This window comes from Microplitis mediator, chromosome 8 (genome assembly GCF_029852145.1).
Source record: "Microplitis mediator isolate UGA2020A chromosome 8, iyMicMedi2.1, whole genome shotgun sequence".
Lineage (NCBI taxonomy): Eukaryota > Metazoa > Arthropoda > Insecta > Hymenoptera > Braconidae > Microplitis > Microplitis mediator.
Window position 1 is genome coordinate 8,026,199 of NC_079976.1, and position 20,451 is coordinate 8,046,649.

The window sequence follows — 20,451 nt, forward strand, 5'->3', positions numbered from 1 at the left end:
AAGGCGAATAAATAACTTTTTTTCGACTTGGTTCAGCAAGTCAAAAGTAAGATGAAAATGACTATCGTGCTCGAAGTAAAGACGAATAAGTTCAAACTAAGATAAAAAAATACGAGAAAGTTGAAAAAAAATTAATTTAAGTCGAAAAAGTCGAGATTTTATCGAAAAATCGTCGGCAAATCGATAACTTCAAAAGAAAATAAGGTGAAGCGAGCCTGAATCAAGTTTTATTTTTGACCCGGGTAGCCAAAATAATATATAACTCTTGATACAAACAATAAAATAGCTTATTGTAAAAAAATGAGTTTTTCAATCCCAGTATAGTAGGAAATTACCCGAGTCAGAGTTTCAGTTTTCTTTTGGTTCTCATAAGTTCTCAAAATTATGCTTTTGATTCTCCTTACATTTCATTTGATGCTCTTACATTTTCTTCACGTTTTTTTTTTTTTTTATAAGTTCTCTATGTTCTGAGTTCGCTATCCGAAGTTTTTAATTTTTGAAATGGAAGTTGATTTATGAACGATCATTCGCTTCTGATTCTCCTACGGTTTCAAAAATTCTTGCGTCGAGACAGTATTAGTTTAACTAAAGCATATGAATTTCTTCTGCGAAAATTTTTTTTTCGATAAGGAATTTACTAATTTTTTTTTTTCCCGATAGTTTGCGTCAAAATGAAATAGTAATTACACAAAACACGCTTAGGATAATTATGTTCAGTAATTTAGAAAGGTGTCAATAGCCTCTTTCACTTTAGCAATTTAAAATGTATACCTGATTTATTACCCATTTCTTTCACACTAAAGTACACAGTGCTTAGGATAATTTAAAAGGCGTTACTTTGGAGGTATTTTTAAATACAAATGGATTATCTATTGTACACGAATTTCAAAATAAGTTAATGCATATTTCACAGCTAAAAGTTTTTGTTTAACGTAAATCTAGAGTTTGTCCTTATTTAATTTCAAATATTTTTATATATTCTATTGCAGTACAACATAAATATATATTCTTCTAAAACAAAATATATATTTACTTTCATTATTTCAAATATTTATAAGTACAAAAATATCAACCAGTTTTAAAATATTTCAATTTTTGATACTTTCATGCCCTCTAGAGTTTAGAGAACTTGGAAAATAACCCCAGTTTTAGACCTCAAATAAAGATTTTGAGGTTAACCTCAATTTGTCCTTATCATTTAAAATAGGGGAAGAGGGGGGTGGGGCAAAAGGGGGTAGGGTAGGCAAAACGGGGTACCCCCAAAATTTGTTAAAAAAAAATTCTATTTTTTAAATGGTTTTTAAACATTCCAAAGTCACTTCTGTAAATATAATTAAGCGTTACTTTGAATTTTTTTTGATAAACTTTTTCAAAATTCAATTGTCAGTTGAAAAATATTAATGACGTTTGTTTTATGATAAAAACTATTAAAAATTTTTTTTCTCCTTTTGTATCCAATAAACATGTAAAATATAATTTTTCTTCATGTAAATTACTTAAAAAAAAATTCAACTTAATCAAATTCGTTTAAAATCCAGAAATTTTTTTTTTTACCTTTTTCAGGGGGTACCCCACTTTGCCCGCAGAAATGAAAAAATTTTTTTTTTAACGGTAACTGAAAATTTACTATTTACTTTGAATATCATTAAAAAAAAAAAGATTTCGGGTATTTGAGTCCTCGAAAACTTGGTATTTCCTTAAGTACTCCCTTTTGCCCCTCCCTCCCCTATATATATAAATAATAGCTCCTTTATGTCTTATTTTGTACGTATTAGTCCAACTTTTAGGAGTAAGATACTTGACTGTAATTTTGAACGGTAACATTGGCATTTAAATGAGATTTGTTCTTCATATAAAAGGAAAAAAGAATACTTCAAAAATTACATCTTTTCGAGCTCGAAATTATAAAAATTGCAGTTTATACTGTGATTGTCACAATATCTATGAATAATTACACCCCGGGTCAAAATATTTAGCCTTAATCTAGCCTCATGGAACCCAAAGTAAGCCTAAGTAAGTCTAAGTAAGCCTCAATCCAGCCTTACTGAGTAAAGAAAGCATTTTGAGCCTCAAATGATGTTCAAAAAGCCTCAAATGATTCTCAAAGATTCTCAAGAAGCCTCGATGAGCCTTAACCTCAAATGAACCTACTACTCGACTATGCAATTTAAATTCGATTAGTATTATTTGAGGCTCTTAAACACCATTTGAGGCTCATTGATGCTTTTTGAACATCATTTGAGGCTCACAATGCTTTTTTTACTCAGTGAGGCTGGATTGAGGCTTACTTGGGTTCGATGAGGCTAGATATTTTGACCCGGGACTATGAACTGCAATTTTAATACTTTTGATTTTGAAAATATTATTTTTACTGTTAAAACTGTAATTTTTACGTGTATTCTTATATATTTTAATTTTAATTAGTTTGGATGTCAAAATCAATAAAGTTCAATTAGTAATCAATAATAAAAATTTAAAAAAAATTAATATGACCTGCTATTAATGTCCGTAATTGGCCTTTTATAATAAATAAAGCTAATATTCTTTCTAAGTCCTAATTTTGGTTTTTGATTTTTGACTTCCGCTTTCGGCTCGACAAAAATTGTCTACAACATTTTCGGAGCATTTACACTTCACCTAGCCCATAATAGTCGATGTACTTCACACAGTATAGGTACATATATCATAATTAATCTCAAAAAAATAACTTTATATATCAAAAATGCGGAAATGCATTGCGCGTATATTGAAAGCAATAATATTACTATATATATTTAATATATATACAATAAAAATCACGCTTCTTCCGTCTGCTTATCATAAAAATCAATAATTATCTCTTGGCGTATTACATGAACAAAGCGAGTGAGCCATAATAACGAGAAAGAGAGAGTGCGTCTATATAAATATACATAAAAACAGTGAAACTATAAAACCGTTAAAAATATACATACATCCATATATCTTTAACCATATCAAATATATATCATAACCACAATAATAAATCTTTTAAAGTATTTTCTCCTTATTATTCTCATATTTTTTACATCACCAAAAATACGAATTAATCATAATAAAATTAAATCCTCTAAATTTTAATATATTTATACAATTACACAATATCAGGTAACAAGTGTCAAATTTATTTTTTTTACTTTTTCTATAAAACGTCTTACAGATTAAAAAGTAAAATTATCAATCATCAGATTAGCAAATGGATGAATAATTTAAAGTGTTTACTTAATAAGCAAACTTTAAATCACCTCCCCCCACCCCACACATACATATACAACACACATGTATATAATAATAAAAATAGTTAATATTAATAACGTATGTCCGTTTGTGCAGTCATACATATAAAGGTCAGCTACACTATTCGAAGGCTGTATTTAATGCTGGGTATCTGCGGCTGCTGTTTCTCCTGCTCCTGCTCCTGCTGCTGTTGTTGCTGGATCCCCAGACCACAGTGCAGAGTGCAGGTACCCAAGGTAGGGGCAGGGATTAAACATTTAACTGAATGTCAGTAGAGGGAGTAGAGTTAAACTCAACACAACCATAAGCTGCAGTTTTACACACTCATACATTCATACATACATGCATATATGTATATACAACATATGATAAAAGTGTATTGTATATTGTCTGTAGTTTGCAGTCAGTAGTCAGTAGTCAGTAGTCTGCTGGTGCCAATGTGTCGATGGAGTGGGGGTGGTAAGGGGTTTACTACGTGTATGTCGGGCTTTACTCACTCGTCGATCTATTGCCAGAGCCAGAGCCAGCGCCAGCTCTCTGGCCGTTCATTTGGTTGCAATACAGCTTGAAAATAAAGAGTGGGGAGTTTACCTCGACCGATAGCGGAGAGTAGTCTGGCAAACTGGAGGGAGAGATGAGGTCTGAATCGAATCGAGGCAGGTTGAGAGAAATGTCAGGAGAGTCACTTCTCGTCGGAGAGTTGTGTGAAAGACATCTTGCGTCTTCTCATCATTAACTCTCGTATATACACAGACATACATATATATATGTATGTTACTACTATATATTTTGTGACTTGTGAACAAGATAAATTTTTTTTTCGTGCAACTGTGGATTTTTTAGTGATCATTTAAATTGTGATTATTTTTTTTTAGTGATTGTGTAATTAAATAGTTTTTTTTTTTTTTTTAATAGTATTATTATTGAAACTGTGTAAATTCACAATGCATTGTGTATTTATGACTTGTATTGAGGATTAATTGTCCGAGTGTTTGCACCGGCATGGATTGCACGACTAATGGTACGTTTTTATATTTTTTATATTTATAATCACACTAGAGTTAGGCGATGTCTAGAAATTTAATTTTTGAATTTTTTTATAAATGGTAGATTGTAAAAAAAAATATTTGAAAAAATTGCACCTGCAGTTTTTTAAATTTTCTACATGTGCATTTTTTTAGTTTTTTTTTTTTGTCATTAATTTGGTAGAAAAAAAATATGAAAATTTTTAATTGTCTAACTTCAGGATCATTTATAATAATAATGTATGTGGAATAATTGTAATAATTGTTATATATTATCATATCCTAGGTACAGATGATTAAGAATATTGAATATATATAGATATATATATATGTAGATAGATATTTGATGATGTCTCGCAGCGATTATTGATAAGAGAACAATAAGATCAGTCTAAGTACGTGATTTTAAGGCTTTATTTTGAATTCTACATATATATACATACATGTAGATGTATATACATATATATATTATATAGCTTTTGGAGTTTTATTCTACATAATTGCATTAAAACTGCAGATGAGTAAAAGTCTTATTTATTTTATTTTATGCTCACTTAGCATTTTAAATCTCATATATTTTTCTCATATTTTTCTTACCCAGAGTAAACTAATCTCATGAAACTCTGATACATTTTTAAATTTTATTTGAATTCGTAAAAATTAACCATTTGCCAAAATTGTCGTCAGTTAAAATTAAAAATATTTTAATCTCTACCAATTGACAGCAGATAAAAAAAATTTTTTTAAAGTCTGTTTATATTTTTAAATATCAGTATAAATTCTTTAAGAATAAATTCTGAGAATATTTACTGGAGATGAAAGACTAAAGTTGATCCGTCAGATACAGTAACAAAACAAAACAAAAAGTATAAGCTGGCCATCAAAGATCTTTTTTTATCTCGAGATGAATTATTATTATTTTTATTTTTTATTTATAATTTATATTCTCATGAGCATGAACTAAAATAAATATTCGTGTTGGATCGGAGTTTTACGTAAGATGAAAATAAGATTTAGATTTGATAAGTTATATCAATCGCAGATATAAACATCAATATATATATATACATCTGTATATTATATTTTTATACATCAAAGTCTCGAATGTTTAAGAAAAAAAATAAGAGATGAGATCACGAAGATCTTAAAGGCGTGGCTTTGAACGAACGTTTAAAAAAATCTGAAGTAAACTAAACCACTCCCTTTATTTTCAACCCCTATATAAAATAAACCCGTGATTTGAAACCCACATCATCAATATATACATCCAGCACAAATGACGTGTCTAAAAAAGTTTTTTTTTACTCATATATTTGTAAGTTGATCGTCCCTGGCACGTGTCGAAAGTTGACACCGCGACGTATCCTACCGCAAATTCATCAGAGCCCTAAATCGACATTAAATATATGACGTGTATGTATTAAATAATAACGCGAGTAGAAGCTTATCCTGTATGCACCTTCGCCCCCTCCCCTTTTCCTCCCTGTCTCTCCTTCTCCGTCTTCGCTTAATATTGCATCGAATAATTTTATAACGGACATGATTTGATTCTAAGCTTGGCATGAGTATATAGCAGTTGTTTTAAGAATGTATAGCTGTAAGGCTGTAGAGCAAGTACTTTGGAGTCAGGTACATGCGGAGAAACTCGGTTGGGCCACGTATGTCTGATCATAGTTTAAGTTCTTCAACTTGGAGCTTTATAACAGAATATAACCACCAATGTGCTACGTCCACATGTGATAACATATGACCTGTACATTTGTTATATATTTATATTTATATCCTAGTATAGATAGACGTGTATATATACGTTATTTTAAATGTATGCACCATTCTACTTCATCTACTTATGTATATATGTATGTATATATATATATACCCTTCAACCTCTAACATAACTGTGTCATCTTCTGACATTTCCAATGCTATTACTCTATCACTCTTGATGTCAAGATAAAAATATAAATTTATATCTAAAAATATATAATTACAATATTTGTTAATTTTCCTCAATTTTCTCGGCTCAAGAAAATCTTTACTTGCTTTCCAAAAACGTTTGTCTTTAAAATATTTTGACTCAAAACTTTTTTTCTGTGTAGGATTCAAAAAAATTGAGTGGCGCAAGAAATTTTTTTTCGCTCTAAAATTTTTTGGTTCAATTCTTGATACAAAAAAAATTTTGCGCCAAGAATTCCTTTTTTTGTGCATAGAAATAAAAGTCATTTTGAGTCAAGAAAATATTTTTGAAGATAAAAGTTTTTGGGAACTAAGTCAAGATTTTCTTGAGCCAAGAATTTGTCTAGAGATTTCTACTTTATCCGCGAAATTTTTGGTTTTCAAAAAAATTTATTAAGAACATTTACTTTCAGTCGAGAATTTTTTTTACTGTATGGACTCTTATATAAATTTTATAAAGATTAAATTGTAGAATATATATATATTATTATTTCGTGGGATCTTTATGGTCATAAAGATGTCTGTAGTAGACTTGTTAAATTGTACGAGGGATGGACGGGGGTTCCAGGTGGGTAAGTCCAAGGTTGTCAGGGTTACAGCTCTCGAAACACACGGGCCAATCGCCATTTTTATTTCCATCTCGCTTGTGTCGTGTGGGTGTAACCGGCCGGGCAGAGAGAAAGAATTGTCTGGGGTGGGGAAAGAGGACAGAGCTAATATGTAATGCAATGTATATACCGATGGAAAAGAAGGAGGATATAGAGAGAGAAGAAGATAACACCAACATAAAGAAGAGAAAAGTGGGAATTAAGAGGGAAGTGCGGGCGAGATACGAAGGACGATGTAGTTTTTTTTAACAACGGGGCAGATGCGGGCGGCAAGGGGAGGCTGTGAGGTCGTGAGAGAAAAAGACGAGTCATGGATGATGATAATGACGATGATGATGATGAGGGGAACTAAAGAGGGTTCGTGATTGGCGGAAATACGCGGCATTGGCGGGATGTTTTTAACGACTAATGGTTACTTTTAGATCGAGATGAAAAACTTTCAGATGATGATAAACCAATCGGAGTTTATATTCAGGGTTACGCCCTCATATTTATCCCTACTCTGTTTGATACAGCGCAGCATCCTTCATTGCAGATGCGCATGTGTTATCTCTGTATTCAGTTGTTTGAATATCCGTCATTTGATTTATTTTTTAAAATTTCTTTGATTTTACTCAAACGTTTTCCACGTAAATTCATTTCTAAATAATAATAATATTGTAACTATAAATAATCATTACCGTGATATGAATTTAATTGCAAAAAATGTTTTTTTTTTGTTAATTATAAAAAAAAGTGACGGTGAATTATAAGGATTTTACGACTTGAGAACTTTTGTATGGGAATATGGGGAGAACGTCGAAGATGCTCTCCGGTGATGAAGATGGAGATTTCATGTTACAAAGGCCTTTCTTGAATTATACCCACGTGTGTGAGCAATCTTTTTAGTAAATGTATATAACTTATATATAAAGACACAAGACGTTTCTCTTCCTGCGAGAGACAACAGTTCCACTTTCAAGGTTCTCCATAATACCAAGCGCAGGGTTACCAACAAGATCCTCATGATAAATCCAAGGTTACGATATCCAATAGTTTATTTATCGCAACAGCTAATTTTTTTCTCGACAATCGCCCGTATATTTTATCAAAATTAATTAATGTCTTAATATAGAAATATATACGCACATGCGTAAGAACTTACGTAAAATTGCGTACAAAATTTCGCACGAGTACGAGTTACGCATCCGCAGTACCACAATATCATCATCATATTAAAAATGTATGTGGTACATACTGATATATTTATATATATATACATATGTGGCTGTATTGCTCGTGCCAAACCCGTTTTCCCATAATAATAATCCGTAAAAAGAACAACTAGTCTAGTGTAGTGTAGACTAAGCTGAGCTGGGTACTTTTATTCACTTGACTACACTAGTAATGTAGTGTAAGAATGCATATAAAATCACCTGTCAGTACAATTATATTACACCTGTGACGACAGAGATACTCGAGAGTACAACTATGAGATTATTGTTCAGTTCTCATTAAATTATTATTTTTTTTTATTATTTAGCTATTGTACTTTTTCGTTATTTATATTTTCCAATGAGCGCATAAATATATGATTATGTTTTTTATAGTAAATTTTTTTAATTCAATTTACAACTAATCGATCTACTCATATATACATTTGTTGTATATAAGAACAATGTTAAATTGTAATGTTTTGTCTGGGTCAATTCTCAGCAATACAATCGATGATATTATTAATTACTATATTATTTATTGTTATTATAATTATACTAATATTTTATTTTATTATTTTAATTGGTAATTAAAAAATAGGTCAATTTTATTACTACAATTAAAGTTAATATTTATATATAAAAATAATAAATAATAATAATAATAAAAAAAAAATTTATTTAATCTATTGTTTTTTGCAACGCGACTAAACAACGTCTAGAAAATTTTTAAATGCCTTCTAAAACAAAAAACAAAAAAAAAAAAAACCGCGGCTTATATCCGTTTGTGGTTAAAAAAAAAAGTATTGCCTGAGGTTATAATAATAATGTACTGATAAAATGAAATATTATATTGTCCCGGATTTAACCATCTCCGTTTTAGCTTCCGGGCTACGTCAAAAAGTTATCTCGTTATTATTTTTTTTATTTGAATAATCATATAAATAAATAGTTAATTATTTTTAATGAAAATATAACGCGTTGTAAGTTAAGATTTTGATTACTATCGTAATGAAGTAAACAAGTTTCTCATATATATTTCTGAAAAAATATCTGACATTGGGATAGACTATTTTTTTTTTTTTTTTATACCAATAGACGATAATTTGTCTGTGATTGTATTATAGGAGATAAGAGTAGTGATGATCATAAGAAACTTGAAGAGAAATATATCCGTCGTCTTATCGTAAAACCTATAATATGTTATCTGAAATAACAATCAATTGGTTATTATTATATTACCTGATGATGTTCTTTTATATTCTATGGCAATTATAAGTTACCCTGAAGCTATTTAGTCATCTCACTTGACAATATTCATCACAAAATTTTTAATTATCAATTAATAAATTGATTTTTACTTGGAAGTTAATCTACACTTTGTTTTAAAAGCTATCATTAAATGATTAATACCATCATAATATTAATGTCTTGGAAATACCAAATTATTAATTTAATGGAATTTTTTATCATATTTATATTTATTTTAAGATAAATCTTAACCGCATTCTCCATCCCGGAAAGTTTTTATAAGTTTATTAATGAGAGCTTTTTTTATGATTGCAGTGACCATTGAAAGTGTAATAGATCAAGGACTTAAAAAAAACAAAACTGATGCAGCATCATCGTCATCGGTAATTATTATTTTTTAAATCAATGAAAATTTTAATTGATCCCAGAAAAAAATTATTGACTCAAAGTAAATTTTCTTGATTCAAAATTTTTTTTGAAAAAACCTCAATTTTCTTGGATCGAGTAGAAATTTTTGGCCAAGACGAATTTTCTTTGGTTGACAAATTTTCTTAGCTCAAGAAAATTTTGACTTATTCCCAAAAACGCCTGGTTACAAAAATATTTTCTTGACTTAAGAAAATTTTCATCGGTAATTATGATTTTTCTTAAATCAAAAAAAAATTTAATAATTCCCAGAAAGAAAATTCTTGACTCAAAGTAAATTTTCTTGACTCAAGAAATTTTTTTTGAAATCCTCAATTTTCTTGGATAAAACTTAAATTTTTTTAACCAAGACAAATTTTCTTACCTCAAGAAAATCTTGACTCGGTTCTCGAAAACGTTTGTCTTCAAAAAAATTTTCTTGGCTCAAGAAAATTTTAGTTTTCAATTCATAATATTCAAAAAAATTTTTTCTGCACTGAAATCTTTTTTTCTGTGTGATTAAAACAACAAATTATTTATTAATTTTTTTTTGTTGAATAGATTGAGCAGTCAGACGGATTCAATTCATCTCCATCTCGTTCCCTAGTACTGCCACGATCCCGTGAACTAACAAATCACTTAAGGGATCACAGCTCACCTCGTAGTACCACCGATTACAGCGGCGAGGAAGATTATTCTTGTCGTGTTTGTCATAAAGTACTGAGTTCAGCAAGTTCATTAGACAGACACGTGCTCGTACATTCAGGTGAACGTCCATTCAAGTGCAAATACTGTGAAATGGCATTTACCACCAGCGGTAATATGAATCGTCATTTAAGAAATATACACCGCGATGTCGTATCGTCACCGCCACTCAATAGTTGTACTGATTCTGAGGGTAGTAGTGACTCAGAGCAACCTTTGTCACGACGACGTCATGTCGTTGACGAATATAATAATAATGATATTGCCAAAATAAATAATATTGATGCTGATGCTGATGATGATGATGATGACATTCAAGATATTAATAATAAATCACCATCACAATTTCGCGCCAAAAGAAAACGACCTGATATAACAATTGATGACAGTATTGCTGAGAATAATATTAAAAAACAAAAATTATTTATAAATAATAAAACAGTAATAAATGATTCAATAAATCATGACAATCATGATAATGATAATGATGATAATAATGATGAAGATGATGATGCTGATGATGAAATAAATGCCGTTAATAAAAATTCACTAAATTGTCCGATATGTGTAGCGGGTAATTTTACATCGAGTACATCAATGGATTTACATATTGAAAAATATCATCCGGAATTAAAAAATTCACGTCTGTTGAATTTGCATCGTCTTATGACTCAGCATTACAAAGAAAATAATTCAACATCAACAATTACAACACCATCAATTATGTCTGTTAATAAAAATATACGGGACTCAATTGTTGGTTTCAATGATTTAACATTCACTGATTTTTCATCGGGTAAATTTCCAGCAATAGCACGTGCTGTTTGTGAACAATTAGTTCACCGTCCAGCTTCTGGTGAAAGTGCAACTTTTTTATGCTCAAAATGTCTACGCGCATTTCCATGTAAATCAGCATTAGAATCACATGAAATTGACTGCGGAAATTTAAACTATTTAAATCATAAATTGAGAGACGATAAAATTAAAGGTAATGATTTTTTTGCTGGCTTAGATTTACAAACTAAATCAGCATCGACTATTAATAATAACAATAACAATAACAATAATAATAATAATAACAATACAGAGTCCAAAGAAGGCGGCAAAGATCTCGCTGATATCCAGAGTATTATTTCAGTAACATCCGGACCAATATTGCCGCGTTCTGACACGAGTACCCCAGATCATCAGGTAAAATTAAACTCAGCAATTTGTTCATCCGGGTCATCAGGTACCGCGAACTCTGAATATCACGGGGAAGAAGAAGCCCAGGACGCATTTGCCGCCGAATTTCGTCGCATGAAATTGAAAGGTGAATTCCCATGCCGCCTTTGCAGCGCAATATTTCCAAACCTGCGGGCCTTGAAAGGACACAACCGCGCACACATGGGAGTCGGTCCAGGTATGCCCTATCCCTGCAACATGTGCCCTTATACATCAACAGACAAAGCGACACTAGTGCGTCACTTAAGATCCCACAATGGCGACCGTCCTTACGAATGTTCACTTTGTAATTACGCGTTTACAACAAAAGCCAACTGCGAAAGACATGTTAGAAATCGTCATAACAAATTAACACGTGAGGAAATAAAAAGCGTGTTGATATATCATCCAAATGAAGATTCAACGAACGATAATATTGACAGGACATCGCCACGTGTTATGAGAGACGACACACGTAAATCATTAATGTATCCAACCTCGTTGTCAAATGACAGAGATGATTATTATAGTCATCATCATCACCTTAATACCAGTAGTAATCATCATCAACAACGCGAACGTCATCAGCATCACCAACACCAATTGCACTATCCAATGGAAAATAAAACCCAAGATTTGCTGTTATCTGAAGAGACATTGAGACTCCGACAAATGGGAATCCCTACAATGATTCCCAATCCAATAAGTCATTATGATAAATCTGATTTATTTTCACGTTCATCAGTTACTGCGATCCATCATCATCATCATCCTTTGGAATTGACCCACAGATTGACAGACAATACGTCAGTTAATCCGCGTGATTATTTAATAAAATCAGATTTTATTAAAGCAAACGATCAGGATTCAAGATCTTCCGATGGTAGTGTGTCATTACACACGAATAATAATAATGTTAATAATAATAATAGTAATAGTAATAATAATAATAATAATAATAATAATAATAATAGTAGTAATAATAACAATAATAATCAGTCTCTAGTCAGTGAAACCAAATCTACTGGTGGTGCTGCTGATTTACACCAAAGAATTATACAGGCTAGTCCAATTGACCTCAAACGTCAAGACCTAAACAATCCAACAACAGACGATGCACCTCTAGATTTATCAATGGACGTATTGGATCTTAGTAAAAAATCACGTGAAATAAATTCCTCAGATTTAACAACGAGTATTTCATCCGATGATAACAATAAAAGTAACAAAGAATTATTTGATGCCAATCAATTTTTACTGGCCCAAGCATTACTAAAAGCCGGACAATCGGGCAATCCATCGAGTTCTATCGAAGCTATTTATGCAAATGCCCAGCAATTGCTCTACAGAAATTACGCTAATTTCCCAACACCACCAGCAAGTATGTTGTCACCATTTATATTCAATCCTCATTTATTTAATCAGGATCTTGCTATGAGAGAAAACTTGCAGAAAGAATTAGTCCGTGGACTGCAAACAAGCGGGGGTAATTTAATTGAGTCGCGTTTGAATAAATCATCATCTAATTTCTCGCCAACTCCAGCGTATCCACAAAATCGCGATATCTTAACTGGGCAATCGATCAATGAATCAGCGAATGATTATTCAAGATTAGCAGCAACGCCATCAACGAGCGGCGCCAGTGTAATTAGTCCGCGTGACCGGTTGGTGGATAATAACAGCGGGTCTTCAAATTCTGTAAAAATGGTCATCAAAAACGGCGTGCTCGTTAGAAAACAAAAACAGCGGAGATATCGTACCGAGAGACCGTTCATTTGCGATCACTGTACGGCTAGATTTACACTCCGCAGCAACATGGAGCGACATGTCAAGCAGCAGCATCCGCAATTCTGGTGCCAGAAACCGCGCGGTGGTCATTCGACACGCGGAAGACCTCCGAGTTATCCCCCAACGATGTTGCGGACTAAACGTTACTCTGTAAGACAGAATCAGCAGCCGTATCCAACATCTAGGCTTCCTAAAGTGAGACAATCATCACCGAATGCTGATGACAAACGTCCGATTTCTGACCGCGTTAAGTACGCGATTCTTGCCCAGCAATTGAAGGGCAATCAGAATGATGACAATGACACTGATGAAGAATTGATAATTGATGAGAACGCAGCTGCGGCAGCGGGTGATAAAGACAGTGAGCGTCGCAGTGACGAGCGGTCGACTAGTTTGTTGAGAGGTAAATTGGAAGAAAGTATTGGAAAAAATAATAATAGTAACGGTAATAATAATGAGGGTGAAGAATCGGCTTTGGAGAATGGAAATAAAAGTGGGATCGAGTCTCTAGTTGAATGCAAAATGGAGCCGGATGATGACGATGACGAGGACGGGGATGAGGAAGATGATGAAGACGACAAAGACGTCGATGATTGCAAGATAAAAAACGAGGACGGCAACGCTGATCTCGCAAGCGTATCGGAATTACTAGACAATGCGTCGCAACAGTATCAGCAGTTCAGGCCGCAGGATATGAGTGACGAAGAAGGATTGATTGCGTCGACAAGTGACTGCAATAATTCCGGCAGTGATGAAAAATCTGATTCCGTAAATTCAAATAATTCGTCGTCGTCAAAATCGATCAAGAAGAAGAAGAAAAAGAAGAAGAAGAAATCGGCGTATTCTATGGCACCAAATCGCGTACACTGTCCGTATTGTGAACGTCCATTCCCATGGTCATCGTCATTAAGAAGACATATTTTAACTCACACTGGACAAAAACCCTACAGATGTGATTACTGTCCACTATTATTCACGACAAAATCAAATTGCGACCGTCATCTGCTGAGAAAACATAAATCTAATACTGGGATAAATAATTTGCAGTACAGTAGCGGGGTCGTTGGTGGTACTGGTGCTGGTGGGGGTACTGGTAGTGTTATTAGTAGAAATTTATCATCACCAGAAGCTCAAGAAGTAACGACTATTAATAATAATAATACTTTTGCGACGAGAAATGTACCAGAGAGACCGTACAAATGCAATCTTTGTCCGAGTTCTACATTCTCGACACTTGGAAACCTAAAGAAACACAAGGCCACTAAACATTCGCATGATGATAATAATAAATCATCATCGAGACCTGATTCGCCGAACAGTGAAGTAAATTCGGATCAACAAAATAGTCCGGCGCCTTGTAATGAACAAAATGAACGGAGCGACTACGAAAGTCATTCGTCTAGTGTATCAGACACGATGGAGACTAATAGTGGAGCGACGACGATGCCAACCTCGACATCAACACCAATAGCAGCAGCAGCGATGATTGAGGCCAAGCCTAATTCCAATAGTATTATTAATTCACTTGTTAATGACACATCGAAATCACGACGGCCGTCGCCTAGATCCTCACCTGGACCATCCGATTCACCGTTCAAGTGCCATCTCTGCGACAGCGGATACGCTGACCGTCAAGATTGTCTTGACCATATAAGAGATCATCATCGCGAGTCCTGGGATTTGCTTGTTGCCAAAGGCGCTCTGGATATGGACACGGAAAACATTGAAGACAATCACTTGCATCATCAACATCTGAGCGATGGCGAGGAGAAACGTGGAAGATTTCCTGATTACACCAACAGAAAGGTAAATATTTGTTGAGATAATAAGTGTTTTTATTTTTAGTTTTATCTCCGCGGTTTTTTGTCAATAAATTCAAGTCTACCGTCTCGATGATAAATTGTGACATTTATTTTTTTTGTTTTGTTGCTTTGTTTGATGTCATGGATTGATAAAATTTATGGGAAAAATTATTTCAATTAATTAAAATTCGGTGTCACTTTTGTTTGGATTTTTTTTTGATTAATTTTGTTATTGATATTTTTTTTTCTCGTGTAAAAAAAATTCAACCCGTCGGATTTTGTGAAATTTTAGTACTAGATACAAAAAAATCAGATTAAATTCCGTGGAAAAAAAATTCGATCAATCGAACATCGAAATTTGAGATAAATTTGAACTTTTCATAAAATTTCATACTGATAAGAACTCGGAAAATTCAGAAAAAATAAAAATTTCGACTCATTGCGATTTAGTTTTGATTTTTGTCTGAGAAAATTTTTGGAAAAATAAAAATTTATGACTTTTGGAAATATTTTTACTTTTCCGTTTAATTTTTCCTCATAATTTATTTATTTCTGCATTAATTTTTGTATTTAAAATTTTCAAAAATTCAAAATTGTCTCAAATTTAAAATTTGACATCAAAATCTATCATTTATATTTCTAATTTAATTTATTGATGTCATTTGTTACAATTTTAATTTTCCAATAAATTTCCCGCTCATTTAATTTTTAAATTTTTTACAACAAAATTAAATTTTAATTTTAAATTTATTCCAGGTGATGTGTGTATTTTGTATGCGTCGTTTCTGGTCAGCGGAAGATCTTCGCCGTCATATGAGAACTCACACCGGAGAGCGACCATACTCATGTGACATCTGCTGCCGCAGATTTACCCTAAAGCACAGCATGCTCCGTCACCGTAAAAAACACGAGTCTACCGACTCCATAATATACGTGGGTACAAGTGGCGACGAAGAGACAAATCCAATCCAACCGCCAACAATAACCCCCCGAAGTCATCAACACCATCAGCTAATGATGGCATCACCAATAATCGGCGACACATCGCGTCTACAAGACAGAATGTCGCTGCCAAGTGTCGCGTCAGTGGCCACCGGTGATGCTGCGCCAAGTAGACTCATGAGTAGATTTAATCCTTATGAATCATTGACAACAATGACTGGTAAAATATTAAACAATCAACATATAAATAATTGTGAGTCAACTCCAGACACTGAAAATGATTTGATATCAAATTTACTTGGCATTAGAGACAAAAGTATAATTGATAAAGTTCTTCAAGCATCTGCTGATGATGCTGCTAAATTACTTGGCGTTAATCGAAGCCATGATTAAGCTTAACATTTACAATAATTAATTAATTAATCAATTGATTAATTAGTAGTTGATAAAAAATATAATTAATGAATTTTCATTTTGTACAAAATATAATAATTAATTATAATTTAATTATTTATTAGAATTTATTGGGTCAAATTCCGGTTTCCCATTACGTTCACGATCGTGCCTTACAAATAATAATTTTAAAAAATCTCAACGTGACGGTAAAAGGAAAATAAATTTTCTTTTATCGAATTGAGAATTTTGGCATTTAAATTAATTAGATAATAATTAATATTACGTTAGATTTCATAAGATTTATAAGTAGGGAAAAAAATAATAATTATGATTAATTGTATTATTGTTTGATAGCTTAGATTTTCTTTGAGAAACTGAATTTAAAAAAATGTTTTTTTTTGTTTTATATGTTTTTTTTTTTTATTAATTTGAGTTAAATATTTTTTTACTGTAATTATGTTACGATAATTAAGGGAGTTGGTGCACTTTACGGGTTGATTAATTATTTTTTTTTTTCATCGGTTGTGCATAGTATTTTTTTTAATCCTTATTTTGTTATTAAAATAAGAGCGAATGTAAATTTAAATTAGTTATTAATTAATTAGAAATTTCATGTATATAAAATATATAGCCATAAATATTTAATTAAATCTTTGGATAATTAATAGTAATTTTATTTTACTAGGATACGAAATTTAAAATATAAAATAATTATTTAGAAAATTAGAAAAATTAAGAAAATTGAAAAAGTCAGATAAAGTTTTTTTTTGGAGTTGAAAAAGTAGAAGCGAAAAAAATTTTGTAAAGAAAAAATTACTAATTCCAAAAGAACGACTAGACTTTTAGAATTAGTAATTAAAATTATACTTGTGATTTAAAAAATTATTTAGAGTATTAATGTTATTATTTATTATCTAGTGACGTTAAGTAATTGTCGATTTATTTCCACGATTTATTAACGACATTAAATTTTCAGATAATAAGAATACACAGAAAATTAAAATTTCTTGACATAAGATAAATTTTTTATTATGAAATGAAAAGAAAAATTTTTTTAGGACTAGAAAAATTTTTTCTTGACTCAAAAAAATTTTACTTGACTCAAGAAATTTTTTTTTTGCATCAAGAAAATTTTCCTTGACTCAAGAAAATTTTTTCTTGGCTCAAAAAATTTTTGTCTCCAATTCATAATTCAAAAAATTTCTTAAAGTGAAAAAAAAAAAAAATTTTTCTTGAGCCAAGAAATTTTTTTTTTTCTGTATACGAAAGGTGGATCTAGAATTCCCAAAGAAAAAATTATACTATTTATCTATTTAGCCATATATATTTTTTTTTAACTTAATGTTTAAATTTATTATCGCGTACTGACCATAGGAAATATAACACACAGATATAAAAGTTAAATTAGATATTAATTTATCATAATAATAATATTATACGTATACTAAAATTTGTATAAAGAGACATAAAAATAGTGAGACATAAATTTTGATGGTAATTTGATTTAATGATCAGAGTATCTCTGCTGATAGATTGTAGGTAATATATATAAATATATATAAATGTATACCTAGTAAAATAATTAATTAATATAAAAATTGACAAAAAGTGTAAAATAAAACTGATAAGTGAAGTGAAAATTAAAAAGCGGAGCAATATACGATTAAGAATTTATGTAACCGATAATTTAGTTAATATTTAATAGCCGATATAAATTTTCGCATGTAAATATACAGTTATAAATATATATTAACGTATGTAATAATTATAAATTAAATAATGATAATAATAATAATAATAGTATGGTGTTATTTGAATTGTTAATTTTCCTAACATGGGAAAATAAAAATAATTGAATGCAATTATACCAAATAATAAAATGGCTTAATTAAAGATCATATATAATGTTAACTTGAGGTAGACTTTAAGTAAAGAAATAGAGAAGAAAAACCATAAAAGTATTTGCTAATTTGTCTTTATCTCTTACTATCTCTATTTTTCATTTCTCTATTCAATTAATTAATTTTTTTTTTATTTTTATTTTTTATTGTATCAATTATTATTATTATTTATTTTTTTTTATATAAATAATATCATACAAGTTATAAAAATATATATTTAATAATTATATCTATTTATTATAAGCAAGTGGATCTTACGGCCAGTAAATAATTATTTTTGTCTGGGACTTTCTCTCTCATGTATACTTAAATAAATAAAATTCTGTACATTAATAAAATTTAAAAAAAATAAAAAAAAATGAATTAAGTTACACTTATGAACGCATTAAACCCGGGCTTTCTAATTATGTCTTTTTACATAATAGAAGAAAGAAGGATTTCAATTTTAGTGCTATTAAATAATTATTGTAATTTGTGCATAAATGATTGTATTGCATCTTCGTTTGACTTTTCAGTATGTATAAGTAAATAAAAGCAATGTAAACCCTTAAAATATATCATGGTTTATTTTATTTCTCTGTACTCAATACTCTTACTATTTATTAATAATTTAGGTAATTAAAAATATCGTAAATAGACAGTAAAACAAAATTTACTGAGTCAATTAAGGGCATTCTCAGACAATGTCCCCTACTTCTTAAAAATATTCAATGAACTTAAACTGTCATAACTGTATTAAAAGTTTATTAATTAATTAAAAAAAAAAAAGTTGAAGCATCGATTGGAAGGTGACACGACCGATGATCTGCGACAATCGTTCCAAATAATAATTGATTTGTTGACAATTGATCCAACGATAATTGATTTGATCCGCAATTGATCTGGGTGACAACTGATCGAATAATAATATGAAATTTGATGGTATAGTTTATCCTTAGAGTACATAATTATGGTATTAATTGATTTCACTAGATAATTTTCTCAGTACCATTGCAAAGCGTGTGTGTGTGTGTTAATATAATATCATAATTACACACATACACACACACACACACACACACACACACACACACACACACACACACACACACACACACACACACACACACACACACACACACACACACACACACACACACACACACACAACTTTGAAAAAAGGGCACATTTCTATTGCACACATTTGTGTTTACATATTTAACTGATATTTTATTCCGGGATATTAATATGTGTAATCAATAATATTGCATGCATTGACGTTTAGATCAATTATCAGCGGATCAATTATCAGAAGATCAATCTTCGCATGGGTCAATTTTCGCGGATTAATTGTCTTCGGATCAACGATCAGGTAATCGATTGGAAAAGACAACGTACACGAAAAAAAGACCAGTAGAAAATTTAGTTTTTTTAGTGCGAAAACTGACCCTCGTATAAAAACAGTATTATAGTTTCAAATTATAATAATGTAATAATTTCTGTGTAGTTGTAATTCTGCTGAGGTATAAAATTTTTAAAAAATTACTTACGATTGTTATCCATTAGGAGTTAAACGAAATTTGTTAGATAAATTTTAGCCTAAAAAATTGTGTACCTGAAGATCCGAACGTTTTTTGCGAAACGAAAATAAAAAAACGACATGAAATGTAAAAAAATTTACTGGATCTAGATTTCTGAAATGTTTCGCTTAGGTGCTAGAATGCCAGCCGAAAATTGCAGCCACCCCGAATTACCCCTTAAATTATCTTTAAGCAGTCAAATCACCAGAATTTTTTTGATTTCCATTGCGCGAAAAACGTTCCGATCTTCAGGTACATAAAAAATTTGAAAATTCAAATAAAGATTTCGCTGAAATTTATTTAACAAATTTTTTTTTACTTCTAATTGATAACAACTGTCAGCAATTTTTTTTTTTTCAATTTACTTCTCAGCAAAATTGCAACTCCGTTGTCCTTTTTTTCAATCAATGCTTTAATTTTTTCTCAATTGATTGATAAAATTTTGATACGGTTGTGACAGTT

At 31.0% G+C, this 20,451-nt stretch overlaps 1 protein-coding gene across 2 annotated transcripts; it reads left to right on the forward strand.

Annotated features, from left to right (window-relative positions):
- The first annotated feature begins 3,653 nt into the window (after positions 1-3,653).
- LOC130672725 (ras-responsive element-binding protein 1-like) lies at positions 3,654-18,787 on the forward strand. Of its 2 annotated transcripts, XM_057477429.1 has the most exons (5): positions 3,654-4,276; positions 9,604-9,671; positions 10,255-11,386; positions 11,486-15,195; positions 15,948-18,787. In XM_057477429.1, the coding sequence occupies exons 1-5, from the start codon at positions 4,258-4,260 to the stop codon at positions 16,524-16,526; spliced, it is 5,508 nt and encodes a 1,835-aa protein (XP_057333412.1). In that variant the 5' UTR covers positions 3,654-4,257; the 3' UTR covers positions 16,527-18,787. The 2 variants fall into 2 exon arrangements, with proteins under 2 accessions (XP_057333412.1, XP_057333410.1); XM_057477427.1 differs by having other exon boundaries at positions 10,255-15,195.
- The last annotated feature ends 1,664 nt before the right edge of the window (positions 18,788-20,451 follow it).

What these genes read in the sequence shown, in the direction of transcription:
- LOC130672725 (XM_057477427.1), top strand. An exon ending in ATGCAGCATCATCGTCATCG is followed by an intron (nt 9,672 to 10,254) that starts GTAATTATTATT and finishes TTTGTTGAATAG; the next exon opens with ATTGAGCAGTCAGACGGATT. An exon ending in CTGATTACACCAACAGAAAG is followed by an intron (nt 15,196 to 15,947) that starts GTAAATATTTGT and finishes AATTTATTCCAG; the next exon opens with GTGATGTGTGTATTTTGTAT.